At 37.3% G+C, this 18,028-nt stretch overlaps 1 protein-coding gene across 1 annotated transcript in view; it reads right to left on the reverse strand.

The window, feature by feature from the left end:
• SLC22A23 (solute carrier family 22 member 23) overlaps positions 1–18,028 on the reverse strand; it is a 92,982-nt gene that overhangs the window by 12,163 nt on the left and 62,791 nt on the right. The window contains exons 4-6 of the mRNA XM_026715086.2: positions 9,796–9,964; positions 8,370–8,497; positions 2,878–2,980 (exon numbers count right to left, since the gene is read on the reverse strand). Coding sequence (XP_026570871.1) covers positions 2,878–2,980; positions 8,370–8,497; positions 9,796–9,964 — 400 coding nt within the window. The remainder of the gene's footprint in view (positions 1–2,877; positions 2,981–8,369; positions 8,498–9,795; positions 9,965–18,028) is intronic.

The following is an 18,028-nucleotide window of genomic DNA, read 5'->3' on the forward strand; positions in this document are numbered from 1 at the left end:
CACCCTTGTCCATGAGAAATGAGCTGCTTTTTTCAACATTATTTCACCGATCATGGACCAAATCTTGGAAGACAATGTTTACAACCAAAAGGGACTATAAATTTGTTTAATTTCTTTAAAGCAGTTTCAAATAATGAATTCTAAACTAAAAGACATTTTTTTCTACTCTAACAAAGAACTGCAGAATCTAAAGGCTAACATAAAGCCATGTACCAAAGCAATCTTTTCATGAAACCTCATAGTTTGTCTTTCCCACAATGAACAATTTATATTAGGTTAGCGCATCAGTTAACACAATCAAAAGAGCAACCAATATTTGCATAATTTATTTTTGTTAAAGAATCGTTTCCTACAAGAGCCTGATAAATTAGCCCACAGTCTCTACCCACTACAGGTAGTCCTGTATGGCATATGACCAAAATTGAGCCCAACATTTCTGTTGTTAAGCGAGCCAGCTGTTAAGTGAGTTTTGCCTCATTTTACAATTTTTTGGGCTACATTTGTTCAGTGAATCATTGCAGTTGTTAAGTTAGTAACCAGGTTGTTAAGTGAATCTAGTTCCCGCTGACTTTGCTTGTCAGGAGGTCGCAAAAGGGGATCACATGACCCCGGGACACTGCCACCGTCATAAGTATGAGTCAGTTGCCAAGCATCTGAATTTTGATCACATGGCCATGTGGGATGCTGCCACAGTCATTAAGTATGAAAAATGGTCATAAATCGTACATCACTTGTTTCAGTGTCATCGTAACTTTGAACAGTCACAAAATGAATTGTTGATAAGTCGAGGAATACCTGCATCGATGATGAAGAGTTCCTGAAATCATAGTGGGTTGATATCTCCATAGACAACCCTTGTTCAAACATCCCAGGCAGCTGGATGTTTGAAAAAAATACTCTGTATTTGAGTGATATGAGATCTGCATCGGGCATAGCGGTAGAGCATTTAATGCTGCAGTCACCAAACTATGAACATGCCTATGCAATCATTCCTAAGATGGGTCCTAAAGAACGTTTACCATCCTCATTATTGAGATAAATAGATGCCTTACATAAAAATATTATGCCAGCGGGCAACCCATCTCCAAAATCAACCTGCTAATGATGTTTTTTAGTTGTTTGCTGTTTGTTATTACAGTCATTCAAAGGTGATATTGTTAAGGGGGGAAAAAAATAATCAGTTCAATTTGAAGGGGCAACAAAATAATCAGTTCAATTTGAGAGGGCCAGGGGTATCTTCGAGTCAGTCATGGTGACTGCCTGAACTAATACCTGTAGTTTTCTCGACAAGATTTCAGAAGAGGTTTGCTATTGCCTGCTTCTTAGGGCTGAGAGAGAGTGACTGGCCCTTGGTCATCCAGCTGGCTTCATGTCCAAGGAGGGACTAGAACTCACCATCTCCTGATTTCTAACTGGGTGCTTTTAAACACTTCCTCGAACTGGCTTTCATAATCCGTTCAATAGTATGCATTTATGATACTATTTAACCCAGAGGATGGCAGATGACTATTTTTCTTCAAAAGATCACTTTCATGAAGAATAAGTGAGCTTTGTTGTCATTTTATTGATCAGCTTAGGTACTTGCAGTTGTCAATGAAGCATCTACATCTATACATTGTTTTAGCTGATTTCTCTCCTCCTTTGTTAGATGGTCATATTTTTCAATGAGATTTCAGTGAACTTTGCAGCAAAGATTATGGGACCTTAATAGTGCTAAGGGAGTCACTGAAAAAGTTTCAAGATGAAACTAGCAAATAAATAAGCACACAAATATTTGGATAAGCAGGACGGAAGGCAGAGTAATTTTGTGACTGCTATTGTTAAACAGCTAGAATCTCCTCTCTTGTAAATCATTATCTTCCAAATCATTGAGAGAGCTATTAGTCATAATTGTCTCAAAAGTACTTTAAAAAAACAACAACTGGACTGTTTTTTTCCATGCATATCTTTGGCCAGCTTGTCTTAGTCTTTGTCTCATCTCAATTGGAATCATAGGAAAACCAAACCGGAAAAGCCACTCTCATGGAATGGATGGTAAGATGCAAAGTAATTAAAACAAATTCTTCTGCTGTAAACTGCCTCTTAACAATGGTAGGAGTAGCAATTCTGGTGTAAAATATACATGCAATGCTCTGTCTGCATGTAGAGCAGGTGTCCCCAACCCTCGGTCCGTGCACTAGCACTGGGCTGCAGCCAGGGGTGGGATTCAAAAATCCCAACAACCAGTTCTCTGCCCTGTTGCCATGGTGGGCATGGCCTACTGGAACTTCTGGGAGGGCTGTTTTTTTGCCTTCCCCAGAGTCTGGAGGCTTCCCTTGGGCCTCTGGGAGGGCTAAAATGGTCTCCCCCGGGCTCTGGAGGCCCTCCCTGGAAATAGGCCCATTTCTGGCCTTCTGGAACTTTCAAGAGGGTCATTTTTCACCCTACACTTACCCACATCCAAAACAGGCCGCGTGGAGACTCCTGGGAGAGGCAAAGTGGATGGGGCCAGCCGGTCGGTTCAACTATTCGTTTGGTGAACCAGATGTAAATTTAACACCTGGTTCACCCAAATCGGCTGAATCCCACCCCTGGCTGCGGCATGCCAGAAACGAGGCCGCGCAAGAGAAGCCCCATCTGTGGGGTGCAGACCACGCTCCCTCTGGTCCACAGAAAAAGTCTCTCCACAGAACCAGCCCCTGGTGCTCAAAAGATTGAGGGCCACAGTTGTAGAGAAAAGGCAGGCAGTTTTCTGTTATTATTATTCACTTAAAAAGGTCTAACATCCAAGCTACATGGGTTGCTAATGGTGCTAACAGATAGAACATTTTCGCTATTTTCCTCATTGTCCATGGAGGCGCTCTTCATAATGTTTCTGGAAGGCCCATTCATACTTACGAATTGATGCAGAGCACAACAATGTTTTTCCACAGGTTTCTTGTTCCCACCACCTTAACAATGCAGACTTTTTTTGGTCTCCTGGCAAGCTCTTTCTCTAGTTCTGAAACAAAAGCAACATTTCATTATTTAAAAGGTAGGCATTTGGGAAGGAGGCAGATCAGCTCAGCGGAAAGGAGGAAGTTCTAATTAAAGCTCCTTGTTTCTTTTATCCAAGGTTCCATTAGACAGTGAATTGTGTTTAAACCACACGTGCCCATGGTTTCTGAGGTTTGGGAACCATGCAACAGAAAAAAAGAAAGTAATACGGCTTTCCCTAATCTTGATCTCATTTCTGAATTAATTAATTGAACCTATCCCCACTTTTCTTTTTGAGCTATCGAAGCCTTGGAGAGTTTTACGATTAGATTAAGGAGGCATAAATTTCAGGATTATGTTGTGCTTTCCACAACCACAGCTGGCAGGAGATAAAATTAAAGAATTCTTAACCCAGTCATTTGGTTTGATTTCCAGAAAGGAACAGATCTTGTATGCTCACAAAAATCTTACTCTGGATTTCTTATTTCAGCTTAGTATAGTTTTGGCAATGTACAATCTCTTCGTTATTCCCTTCTGCCCATTCTTGAATTAAATGTTCTATCTTGAGAGTTGTTAACCCTGTTAAAAATGAATGAAGCCACAAAAACGTTTTGAAACGGACACGGATTTGGAACTAGGGCAGGCTTATAAAGCCAGTCAATTACCTCACTACCTTTGGCAAATTAGAAATGCCAGTAGTTGACCAGGCAGATTAGAAAGGTGGGTTTTTATATATGTATTTGTTACTAATTTGAAGATGACAACTGTTGGACTACTGAACATTTTCTGAGGTTTAGCATTTCTTCTAAGTTTTATATGCAAGACTCTGTTCCTAGATACTATATAGTCACCATATTGAACTACCTGATATTAAAGTGTCCATTCAAGTTGGAATTAATATGCATTGAATACAGGAAGGAATAACTGAATAACACAATACTCTTGAGACTGTGATGGTGTCTGGGGGAAAAAAAAGCTGTGTAGGGGAATTATTTGGATCTACATATTGGGAGTTGATAATTCCTTCCCGCCTCTCCTTTCACAATCAAGAATAAAAAAGATTCATCTTTCATAGCAGGAAGTAGCAATAGCAATAATAGCACTTAGGCTTATGTACTGCTTCAGTGCTTCATAGCCCTCTCAAACCGGTCTACAGAGTCAGCATTTTGCCCCCAACAATCTGGGTCCTCATTCTACCGATCTCGGAAGGATGGAATGCTGAGTCAAGGTTAAGCCAGTCAGGATCGAGCTCCTGGCAGTCAGAAGAATTAGCCTGCAATATTGCATTCCAACCACTGCGCCACCAGGGCTCTTATCTCGAAAGTCCAAATAAATAACCATTTGAATTAGCACAGGAACCATAAAAGCACTAACAGACAATTAGATTTCAATGTCCAACCAAGCTATATTCTCAAACAATAGAAAAAGAGGGAGGTAAAACCTTCTTGATATTTTATATTTTGAAATAGGATTTTTCCATTTATTATCCTAGTATGCTTTTTTCATATCTAATTCATTTTGCCTAGTTCTAACAGAATGATTTCACATCTGTTTTCTATTTTATCATTGTTAAGTCTGACCCTATACAGAAAAATGGTTTTCTCTTTAAATTTTTTTAACTTTCAGCTTTAAGAAGACTTCTGCGTGGCTTAAAAACTTCTACAACCAAGCCATAAAAACAAGCAAAATAAAGATAATTGCTTTGACATGCCCGTAGATTTATTTCCCCATTCCCTTGAATCTTTGTAATAAGTTCAGCCTCTCCAAATTCTTGAATTAGTGAAACATCTCATAAGCAAGCACAGGAAATAGAATATAACATGAAGAAAAGACCAAAAGAGAAAAAAAGATTTTTAAATTCATCTTCTTATAAACATTATTGACTTTCTTAGATAGCACAGATAAGATAGGGTTGCATCAACAAAATAATCAGACAGAAGGCCATTTCAGAACTGGTTTTACTTGGTTTTTTAAAAAACTATGTTTGTGGATATATACCGTTGAAAAAACTGAAATGCCTGTAGGTTTTCAGTGTGACAGTCCTTTTACAGAAGCTTTTGTGAAAAGGAACAAGGATCTATATCTTTATTTTCAGAGGGGTTGGACAATGATGGTTTTCTGATTAGGCTTATCAAGAGGTTGTCGGCAATGGAGAGCCAGTTTGGACTAGTGGTTAAGGCACCAGGTTAGAAAGCAAGAGACCATGAGTTCAAGACCTGCCTTGGCCGTGAGTGTCTTTGGGCCAGTCATTCTCTCTCAGCCCAACTCACCTTACAGGTCTGAGGTTATGGGAGAACAGGAGGAGGAAAGTGTGTTGGATATGTTTACCACCTTGAGTTATTTGTAAAAAAAGTAATAATAAAGATGGGATATAAAACAAACATGGCAAAACACATCATCTAATCAATGTGTAAATAACATAATGACTTCTTCTAAAACCTGTATTCTTTTCATACATATTCAGCAAACTTTTCTGAAAATTACCTTTCTATTTATACCTCTGCAACATAAAGGATAGATTGCCCAGTTCTGGTTTTTATTCAACATATGAACAAACCAGCATTATAAAATCTAGCAGGCAAGAAGTTCTATAATACCTCCATCAGAAGAATCAATAAAATGTGACCAGCAACCTTACATAGAACTCATGGTCTCTTGCTTTCTAACACATTTGCTATCTTTATTGGTTCAGATAGATTATCCAAATACACTATATCGAAGCACAGCCCATATCACTCTACCTACTGCATTTCAAAGAATCCATTGTAGTATTTACTTTTTATTCTAAAGCAGCCAATGTTAATGTGGCTACAAATTAGTTTTTACAAACATCCAGCTAGCCATTTGATTCAGAAGCATCCTTCTCCCAAAATTCAGTTCATGGCAGCACACAAAATATGAATTCAAGGGAACACAAGGGTCAAATTACAATAGAGAACAAGACCATTTAAATGACAAGTGCTGTTCTATATTTCACTTTATAGAACAAAGTATCGAGTTGAGATAAGTAAGACATTTGGTGGGGAGGAAACCTAAGTACAGTATATATGATAAGGAGGTTTGGACAAGATGATGCTTCTTCTATTGTAATTCTTGAATCTGCTATACACTTTTCAGTTTACATAATGAGAGACCAAGTAACTTTCTGGGATAAATGAACATTTATAGTCAATGACTTCTAAAATTATGCTGTGCAAAAATGAACAAAGTTACCACCTGCAGTTTATTTATTTATTTTGTCAAACAATTATTAGATAACAGGTATAAGTATAATCATGGTTATAAATACATGAAATGGATACAAATAAGAAAAAATAAATAAACAATAGGATAGGGATGGTAGGCATGTTTTGGTGCACTTATGCAAGCCCCCTACAGACCTCTTAGGAAAGGGGTGAGGTCAATAGTAGATAGTCTAATGTTGAAGATTTTGGGGTTTGGGGAAGAAACCACAGAGTCAGGTAGAGTATTCCAGACATTGACTACTCTGTTGCTGAAGTTGTACTTCCTGCAATCTAGTTTGATGTGGTTTATCTTTAGTTTGTATCTATTTCGTGCTCTTATATTGTTTCGGTTGAAGCTGAAGTATTCATTGATAGGTAGGACATTGCAATGTATGATTTTATATACTATACTTAGATTGAACCGAAGGTGGCGTAGTTCTAGGTTGTCTAGGTCTAAAATTTCAAGTCTGGTGGCATCAGGTATTCTGCTACGAGTAGAGGAGTGGAGGATTCTTCTCGTAAAATATTTCTGGACTTTCTCAATTGTATTAATATCAGATATGTAATGCGGGTTCCAGACTGATGAGCTGTATTCAAGTATTGGTCTAGCAAATGTTTTATATGCTCTAGTTAGTAGAGTAATATTACCGGAGAAAAAGCTACTCAGGATTAGGTTAACAACTCTTAATGCCTTTTTGGCTATGTAGTTACAGTGGGCTCTAGCACTTAGATCATTAGAGATGACTACTCCAAGGTCCTTGACAAAGTTTTTGTCATCAATAAGGTCTTGACTATTCAGCTTGTATTTTATTTTTTGATTTTTTTGCCAATAAGTAAGACAGAGCATTTATTTGTTGAGATTTGAAATTGCCATTTGTTTGACCATTCTGACATATAGTCAAGGTCTTTTTGAAGGGTAGCAGCATTGTCAGTGGTGTTGAATAGCTTTACATCATCAGTGAAAAGAACGCAGTTGCTCTTAATATGGGTCATTAATATAGAGTATGAAAAGAGTTGGTCCTAGAACACTGCCTTGGGGGAAACCACTGTTGACAGGTACAGGATTTGATAGGACGCTCCCAATTTTGTCCAATTGAGGTCAGCATTCTATGGCCACAATCTTGAGCAAAATACCCATTGCCACAAAATTATATTCCTAGTTTGTTTGTTTTCTTGTTTCTTTCTGGCTTTCTAAGATATTTTTTTCCTAATGCTTGTCCTCTCATTACTTTAATTAACTTTTGAGATAGTTTAAAGGAAAAAAAGTGTGGTGATAAGGACAAAAAGGAGAGAGAGGTGGAGAGAGACGAAAAAGAATTACCAATTGATTTGGTACGACTACAGAAACAGATGTGTCCTGTTTTTTAATATTACCTAAACAAAGCTTGCAAGATGTAAGATAGTGGTATATCTCTGCTAATGTGGTGTGTATAGATAGTTTAAGCCTTTTAGACCTGTGAAGCTGTGATTGTTCTGTCTTCGAAGTAATATACCCAGCTTATTTAGGTTATATTAAGCATTACAGGTAGTCCTTGACTTACATCAGTTCATTTAGTGTTCAAAGTTACAGCAGCATTGAAAAAAGTGGTATATGACTATTTTTCACGTTTACAACCATTGTTTCACCATCCCCATGGTCACATGATCAAAAGTTCAGACGCTTGGCAACTGACTCATATTTATGACAGTTGCAGTGTCCTGGGGTCAAGTGACCACCTTTTGCGACTTTCTGACAAGCAAGGTCAACGGGGAGGTCAGATTCACTTAACAAATGCCTGACTAAGTTAACAACTGCAGCGATTCCCTGAACAAGTGTGCAAGAAAGGTCATAAAATGGGGCAAAATTAACATCTGTCTCGCTTACCAACATAAATTTTGGACTCCAGTGTGGTCATATGTCGAGGACTACCTGTACTTCTATATTCCTTACTCTCTATATTCTGTACTTAATTTAGTTCTTAGTAATCAATTATTTACTCCGTATTTAGATATGGAACTTAACTGAGGAACCGAAACCTCCCCCATGAACCAAATAATTCTTTTCTCCATTTTGTTGGTTAAGTAACCCGAAGGAAAATAGCAGATGAGTTGTTATACATTTTTTTTCCCCCCAAAGCAAAAGTGTAATTTTTAAGCCACAATTGATAAAACCATCCACGTGTATTTTCACGGTCCACTTCAAACACTTACCAGGCATCACTCCCTTAATATTGTACTCTGCGCTTGTTCTATTCCTGTGAGTCAGACGAAGGATGAGCTTCTTTGCAGCTTCAAACTGTTGCGTGGCCATCAGCCAGCGAAGAGATTCTGGGAAAATACTTCAAGGAGGGAGAAATGTGTTAGTGAAGGTTCTGAAAGGGTCACCAGTGGGTTTTGTTTTTTTTTAAAAAAAAAAAATTTTGTTGAATATAAACATTAAAAAATATTGACCGTACATTTCTGTCAAAAGATTTTACATTAGAAAAAATCAAAAGATATAAACATTTATATACATATATACATTTAAGCTTTGTACCTTTTTATTTCTTTTTCTTATACCTCAGGTATGAGGTCTCTCATCTCTTTTCTATTTCATCTTAAATTCTTATTTCCGTTTTGTGAACTCCCTTTCATGTCCCTCCAATAATAGAATTTATTCCATACTTTATAATATTCTGATTTATCTTGTCCCTTCAATTCTAGTGTCAACCTATCCATTTCGGCGCATTGAAAGATCTTATCAGTCATAGCATCTTCACTTGGAATTTCATTCGCTTTCCTATTTTGGGCAAATATCATTCTTGCTGCCGTGATTATGTGTATAATTAGATAGGCATCAACTTTGCTAAAGTTCTCTTCCATTATTACTAGTAAGAACATCTCTGGTATATAACTAGTATTTAACCTCGTCATTCCCTCTAGCCGTGACCAAATTTTGTACCAAAACTCCTAAGTCTTTTTACATGTCCACCATACATGATAGTACGTTTTCAATATCTCCTTTTTCTGTCCGGGTGTATTTTGTTTTCTTTTTTAAATTGAACTATGAGTAACAAATATTATCAAGCAGCTAAATTAACCCAAATCCAAGATACATAAAGAAAAATAGATACAAAAAAACACCCCTATAGAGGAAGTGGAGAAACAGGTAGTATACATGTTCACACTTACCATATATTAAAGTATTATCCTATTGTGAGCTATTGTAATTGAGGTTAAACCATAAAATCCATCCAGATTTGGTAGAAATATGGTTGTCTCATTGGTTTAACTTTTCCTGTGATTTAAAGAACACAGGCTGGAAGAGAAATGGCAGAGGAAAAAGATGACAGTCTGGCTCCTACCACTATTTCTCTTGAGTTTCCATATGAAGCAGGGTTTTGCAACCTTGGCCACTTTAAGACTTGTGGACTTCAACTCCCAGAATTCTTTGCTGGCTGAGGAAGTTTTGCTGGCTGAGGAATTCTGGGAATTGAACCCCACAAGTCTTAAAGTGGCCAAGGTTGGAAACCCTTGATATAAAGAGTGTCAGGGAAATTTGTGACCAAACACCTCGTTTCTCCTCTAACATCTGGCTCCAAACATTCAGTTGTTACTAATGAACCACTTCTGAAAGTAAAGCATTGCAGATACTTACAACCAGTACAGTAACATCAGCAGGAAAGGGCAGATGATCACGGCTTGGAGAATTTGCCAGTCCTTGCAGAGGGCAGCCAACCCTGGCATCAGGAACTGTCCTGCCATTGCTACTAAGCTTGCTATCATTGTGATCATGAAACGGTGGTTAGGAGGGCAGAGCTCTATCCCTGAAAAAAAAAATATATATATAAAGAACATTTTGAGAGCGATGACAATCAAAAAGGAAAAAAAAATCTTTGCAACCGTCTCTCAGGTACTTATAAATATATAACTGTACATTCAAAGAGGATAATTCCTATCTGAAATATTCTACATGGCAAATTTTGTTTTAAGGTGTAAGGAAAAACTGTAAAGTTACCCAGCTTGCTTTGAACCTCTCTCAGAGTGACAGTCTGCATTTAGAATAGAATAGAATAGAATAGAATAGAATAGAATAGAATAGAATAACAGAGTTGGAAGGGACCTTGGAGGTCTTCTAGTCCAACCCACTGCTTTGGCAGGAAACCCTATACCGGGCAGGGTGGGGGTCTTCAAACTTGACAGCTTTAAGACTTGTGGACTTCAACTCCCATAATTCCTCCTCCAGTCATGTTAACTCGGGAATTCTGGGAGCTGAAGTCCAAGAAACTTGCCAAGTTTGAAGACCCTTGCCCTATACCACTTCAGACAAATGGTTATCCAATCTCTTCTTTAAAGCTTCCAGTGTTGGAGCATTTACAACTTCATAACTGCAAGTTGTTCCACTGATTAATTGTTCAAACTGTCAGAAATTTCCCCTTTGTTCTAAGTGGCTTCTCTCCTTGATTAGTTTCCACCCATTGCTTCTCATCCTGCCCTCAAGGTGCTTTGGAGAATAGCTTGACTTGGCAATTTATTTGCATGAATACAGGTGTAAAAAGGAGAAGGGGCTGCCATAGCATCCTCTGGCTGGACACTGTAAAAGATAACACCGAAATGACCATGGTGGACCTGAAGGAGGTAGTGCAAGATAGAGGGGCATGGAGAGTGATGATCCATAGCAGGGGTCCCCAAACTTGGCAACTTTAAGACTTGTGGACTTCAACTTTCAGAATTCCTCAGCCAACTATGCTGGCTGAGGAATTCTGGGAGTTGAAGTCCACAAGTCTTAAAGTTGCCAAGTTTGGAGACCTTTGATCCATAGGGTGGTGGAAGGTCAGGCATGACTGAATGTCCGTCAGAGTTGATGATGATGGCAGGAGTTAGTAATAGGTAAGGCTGCATTTTATATTTTGTGAATCACATCAAAACCAGTTAGACTTGACTTAATCAAGAGTCACTGTTTTCAACCAAATTAATCATAATAATCTCACTTGGATCCAAACTATCTCTACAGCTGGAAAAAGAGTAACATCTTTTTGGTTTTGGGTTTTTAATAGCCACCACAAATATTGAATATTCGCTTGGCATCATTAGATACCTATTCCCATTTGAACATCCCAGAAAATCGTTAGTGGCCTGAATATTTGACTGTCAACATGTAAATATTTGGATGTGCCATAGTTCACCAAATTAAATGGCACCCAACATATTTAGAAAATAATTCTACTCTGGGTTTTGGAAACACAGCTGAAGACATTATTTTGCTCTAGACCTTATCAGTCAGACTGTATTGAAAGATAACACTGGATTAAAAAAAAGACCAATTGTTTCCAGTTCAAAATATTGATAGTTCTTGCAAGCTCAACTGTTGTTTGGTTTGGCTGCACTGTATTTATTCTGCCCAAAAGAGAAAAAAAATCTACAAATATAATATATGCGCAGTTGTTTCTAATACCAGCAGGGGACAACAAGAAAGAGCTGTATTGTCCATCCATTCTGCTTATAATAAGATGCATGTAAACTGGTCTTGGATGGAAAAGATTGCTCACACATGCTGCAGTGCAAAGCAGCATAAAGGATTGGTTGATTTTATTTTCCCCCTTTTGATTAAAAATGAGAAAGAAATGCAAAAGGGGGAAAAAATGAAATCAAAGAAAGCCAACCAATCTCACACTGCTTTTGTAATAAAAACACAGCAGGAATGTAATAGCATTCAATAAATTATTCCAAATTAGTTTACGAATGAAGGCAAATATACATGTCCAAAGTTAAAATTGTAAGATCGAATTTGGATCAGTCACCAGAGATTTACTCTTCCGAACTTTCGGACTCATGCTGGAGCCATCTTTAGAAAACTTCTCCCTACTGGGATATGTGCTTTGGACTATCCTGGGAGTCATATTTATTTGGTGCCTTCCTATTGATTCATTGGTGTGTTGATGGCTGGTGATTGCTGTTGTTTCTTCAAGCTGCCAAGCCCTCAGCTCCTAAGTACTTGATATCTAGGAGCCAAGGGCTTCTTAGCAACACAAGGAAACAACAGCCAATCGCCAGCCATCAACACATGATGCCTACATCTCTGACTGGAATTAAAAATTCAGCCTACATTTAATATATTTTGTCAGTTTTTCCACAAAGGTACAGATTGGAGGCACCCAAAATTTGAGGCACTCAAAATATTTCTTGGAAGGTCACATGCCAACTCCCCTCCGCTCATATTAATTGTCCTGTTCAATAGCCAAACCTATTTCCTGCTGGCTACTCTCTTCCTTGGGAAAAGATATCACTAAAACACTAAGTGCCTGAGAAAATAACTCTACCAAATAGAGGATTATATGACAACCCTATTTAGATTTTGGGCAGAGCTTTCGGCCTTTGATATTAACTGACTTGGCGATTTTGTATTTCAGCAAATAGGATTGGTTATATACGGTACAATAAAGCCAGATCAATCAGGATGGTTAAATATGACATCATTAAGTCTATTCAAACTGAGAAGAAACATTACCTTACTTTGAAGGTATGTGAAGTAGGAGGAAGAAGAATACAGTAAATGACATTTGGGTATCTGTGAAATGGGTTGGGTGAACATTTTTGTTCTTATTGCATTCTCAACTGAAGGAAATCAGGATAAGCATTTTAAAGGTTACAAAAACCAAATTTATCATATGGTCCATGAACAATGCACTAGGCTAGGGACTCTCCTAAAAATGCAACTAGTGATATACAGCAATTTATAAATGGTACGTTTGGAAAGCTAATTTTATAAAAGAGGTAACACAGAGGATCACGATTAACAGAATATGAACCCTAATCCTAATAAGTATTTATTTATCTGTGAAAAGTGTTTTCATGAAAACAATAACATTCCTATTGTCTGATTTTTGTCTCCTTCAAATAGCTTTCTATTTACAGATGAGAAAGGAATAACATGGAAATGATTTGATACTTATTGTCCTTGTTATTGGTTCTTTCAGGTTAAGGCTGCAATGCAATTATCTTATGGAAACAAAAATAAATAATTTCAAGTTTTAAGTGAGGATAAAGGAATGTGGACGTGAAGAAGTGCTGGATTGAATTATGTCTTAAGAGACTGTATTCATAGTCGACATAACAATTATCTGCATAACTGATAAATGTAGCACAGGCAAACGTACATATAAATATTATTACTGGTTTATTTATTTGTGGCACCCTACTGCTTACTTTCCTCCATGTAGATGTAGTACCAATAAGGTCTACTCATTGAGTATGGTTTGTCAGCCAGTTACAAATCCATCTATGCTGTCTATCATAATTATATGAAAATTGGAAACTTCTCACATTTAAGTAGAATCCCACTTCACAAAATAGCAGTAACAGTGTTTGTGGACCAATATAAATTGAACACAAAATCTATCCATATTGAAATAAGCCCGAGCTACACCATACAAGATAGTGTCTCTGTGGCATACATGCATATTATCTTCTATTATTCACTTTTAGTAAGGAACAGGATTGCCATCCCAATGTGAAACTAGTATTTGGTTTCATTATTGCTGCCATCATCCACTTTAGCCAGTTTGATATTTTAACAACCTGTGGTTACTTACTTAGTAATAGTAGGCTCATAAACTAAACTTCCGAGTTTCATTGGTCAAATTAGACTAATTTTTCCTTATTCTACAGTAAATTAAAGCTCATAGTTTAACTTAAACGATTTGCATAGTATGGAAAGAACATTGTCCTTTGTATGGTTTAGAAATCCAGTGAAGCTCAGTTTCCAAATTAACAAATATTTAAATAAAATGTGGAAAACAGAAGAAAATCAGTCTGTACATGACAAAGCAGAACTAAATCATTTACTAATCTCAAACTGACCTTTTTGGGTTGGGAAGAAATATTTTATAGAGAATCAAAATTCCATAGAGAAAAATGCTCAAGAAGTAAGTCAGGTGGATGTTAAATGACAGTCAAGAGGTAATCAATCAAACTAATGGAGTTGAAGCACAAGCTTTCCACCAAAATAAGAGAATGTCTCAAGAAGAAGAGATTGTGCTAGCTGGTTTTAAGGAATTTTACGACATGAAAAATCTCAGGAAGTTTCATCTAACAATGGTAAAAGTTATAGAATTCTAAAGCAAAAAAGGTTCTGGATTTAATTAGGATGATGATGTTAGTCGCATCCAACTTTTGGAGAGAATATGGACCAGGTCTCTCCATTTCTTCCAATCTTGCATTATTTCTTTGAATTTTTCTAGGCTCTGCTTGGTGTCAACTTTGATGGTGGCTAGCCAAAATGTTCTTTTGATGGTCTGCCTTTTAAACTGGTAACTTATCCAAACATAATTGCTTTCACCAGTGAATTCCCTGGTGAGACATGGCCAAAGTTAAGTGAGATTCAGTTCCATAATTTTGCCTTTAGTGACATGTCTGATTTAAATCCCATCACAAACATAATATGGTAAGTTAGATTGCTCTAGGGAACTCACAGAACGGAGCTGTCACAGTTGCCTTTCCAGGACCTCATTTTCTCACTGCTACATTCTACCTCAGGAGTCTCCAACCTTGGCAACTTTAAGCCTGGAGGACTTCAACCCCCAAGCTTGGAGACCCCTGTTCTAAATAACTAACCTCCATCAAATTACAAGGACAAAAAAGCATCCACCTATTAAATGTATCACGGGAGCAACCAAGATCCTGTTTTTCACACTTTGATTTGACTTGGATGAAATATGGCAGCTGCTTTCTGAATCCTGGGAAACATAAACTGTCTTCAGGGGTTACAAAATTGCTCCAGCTCCACCTCATCAATCTTATCTATGCTGTGCTGACAGAGGAAGTCTAAAATCACGTGGTAAGCAGGTTCAGCTGAACTTGGTTGCAAAATTTAATTTTACATTTAAATCTAGGCAGACAGCAGGATCGTGCTCAGCTAAACATCGGTATATCTGTCTTTTGATCATTTGGGCAATCTAAAAGAGTCAAAGTCGAAGAAGGAGGAAGACATGAGGTACAAGTTGTCCAACAGTTCAGGAAGTACAACAGTTCATTTAGTGACCATTCAAAGTTACAATAGCACTGAAAAATGTGACTTATGATCATTTTTCAGTTGTGACCTTTGCAGCATACCTACAATCATGTGACCAAAATTCAAATGCTTAGCAACTGTTTTTTTATGATCGTTGCTATGTCCCAAGGTCACGTGATCAGCTTTTGCAACCTTCTGATGAGCAAAGTCAACGGGGACCCTAGATTAACTTAACGACCGGTTTACTAACTTATGACCTGCGGTGATTCACTTAACAACTGTGGCAAGAAAGGTAAAATGGAGCAAAACTCACTTAACAAATGCCTCACTTAACAAAATAAATTTTAGGCTCATACCTGTATTACAAACTACAATTTTGTAGTGCTTTATTTAAAATGGTTTGGGGTAAGAAAGTGAGAGAGGGAAAGATGGAAAGAAGGCATCAGAAACCATATTAGTAGGCAAATTAGTCAAATAAAACTATGCTAGACTTTGCACAGCAAAGAGGAGGTAATTATAATAAAACGTTCCTCAAAATAGACCTGGATTATCATCAGCATTATTAATTTCTCACTGCAATTTTCTCTCTAACATTTTACATTCCATTTCTAGTCACACTTTCATTCTTACAATAATACCCACTATTTTTAGCAGCAAGCTACTAAACACACACCTCCCTTTCCCCATCCATGATACCTTAATCAGAGCTTTCTAATTTTATTCCAAAGGGAAATAATATTCAAGCTATTAGGTACACATTTTGCTCAAAAAGACTCCCCTCCCCCATCCCAATTTCTATTCTTGCCAGCCAAATAAAATTCAGTCTGGCAATATGCAGGTATAAGAAGTTCTAAATATAGGACTATTAATTGGAACGTTTGAATTTTAGACCAAAATGCCAGTTGCTTGAAGTTTCTTTCTTGTGTTGTACATGCACAGAAAGAGAACATAGCAGCTGAACTAATTGCTTTTCCTGCAATTACTAAGGATATCCTCCAACATTTTCTTAAATGTAAATAGGGATTCTGGTTTTAAAGAACTTCTGCTCTCAGATAAGTTTAAGGAAGGCACATATTTTCCTGTATTATGTTAAATGTTGCTACTGCTTTTTTCAATCTGTCCAGTATTGGATATTGGAGCAGAGTGTTATTAGCAAATCGAGCATCCAAGTTAAGATTAAGCATATTTTAAAAGAATGGCAATACTTAGTTTGCAATAGATTTAAGGGTTTTGAATGGAGAAAAATCACCTCAGAAAAATTCAGAAATAAGTATTGTTTGTGGTGACATTAGATAAGTTTTGTTTTAATCTAGTTTTCTGGTCACATGAAGGGTTAAAAAGTGGGAGAAATGAATGGGTTGGTATAGTCCTCCAACAATGTGAAGGGGAAAAAAGCAGAAAGGAAGTTACAGCCTTTGGATCTATTTTGCACCAGCTGGGACGCTAAAAAAATGGCTGACAGAAAACTGAAAGCCATCCTGTTCATGCTACAGTATTTGGTGTAAGAGGGTAGCTGGAATGGAGAGGAGGCGACTCAATAGCAATGTCATGAGACCATGATCAATGAACAATCAACGTAATGAGACATCAATAGTGATGTCATGAGATCAACTGTTTATTTCTGGTCATATTGCAAAGATAAAATGTTTGGGGTTTTTTTTACAAGTGAGGGAAGTGTGTTCTATAGCACCAGCAGGTAAAATGCTTTAATCTAATCCCATTCCTGACTGTATGCGGTCTGAGACAGTGTCCTTCTCCACTGGGAAAAAAACACCTAGGAAGCAGATTTGGTTTATGGTTCAATGTAAGATATAAATCCAATCAACTATGGTCGATTCATCAAACCTCCCCCAAAAAACCCAAACCACATCTTAGCAACATTTGTGAACATAATCTGAAGAAAACACACCTTTTGAAGTTACTTCTAAAGCATCTCAGGCAAATGACTCTACCTCTTACAAAAAAAGGGAGAATATGAATCTCTTATAAGGCAAACTACTCCCTCTTGTTTTATTTTCCTTTCTCAGTTCCTTTTTGATATACACCTTCTGCTGGATCACCTTGTCTTTTAATCTATCTTGCCCTTTACCTTAGTGAAAAAAAACCACAGGTAGGTGTTATCTCAGTTAAATATTTGCTTGGGGGAAGAACGACAACAAAGTCCTTTAGTTGCTGTGAACAAGTAGAGGAATTATTTCAAAATAGGTAGCACTTAAATAACTGTTCCAAAATAGAACTTCTGTGCATTCTTGCCTGAGATTCTTGCATGTAGAAAAAGTAAGCAAGAATGAATATCTGTTCCAGTGCCATGGGGTGAGGTGGGGGTAGGGGTTTTATATGGTGGATTTTTAAATATTGTAAACTACTTTTGTGTGTGCTGGGTGGCCATATGAACTTGTCAAACGAATAAATAATACCCCAGGTCATGCAAACTGTCACTTCTCCTGACACTAGTCCTTCACATAACAAAATTCATAGCCTAAGCAATCAGTGTAGAAAATTTAATATAAGGGGCGGGGGTGGGGGAGGAAACCACATGCACCAAGAAGCACAAGTATCTTCTTCTTTTAATTAGGAAACTGAACTTCCTTCTTTCAGTTTCCTCCAACTTTGCATTTAATACCTAAATCTTTGTTAATAAACCAACAGTGATTTACAAACGTTTTTGGTGTCAGGACCCCTTTATATGTTTAAAAATGATTGAGGACCTCAAATAGCTTTGGTTTATAGAATAGAATAAAATTCTTTATTGGCCAAGTGTGATTGGACACCCAAGGAATTTGTCTTCGGTACATAAGCTCTCAGTGTACATAAAAGATATAAGTGATAAATCATGATCATACTCATCATAAACACATTCATCATGAATCATAAGATACAA

Source organism: Pseudonaja textilis, chromosome 3, assembly GCF_049901715.1.
Source record: "Pseudonaja textilis isolate UNSWEBS1 chromosome 3, rPseTex1.2, whole genome shotgun sequence".
Classification (NCBI taxonomy): domain Eukaryota; kingdom Metazoa; phylum Chordata; class Lepidosauria; order Squamata; family Elapidae; genus Pseudonaja; species Pseudonaja textilis.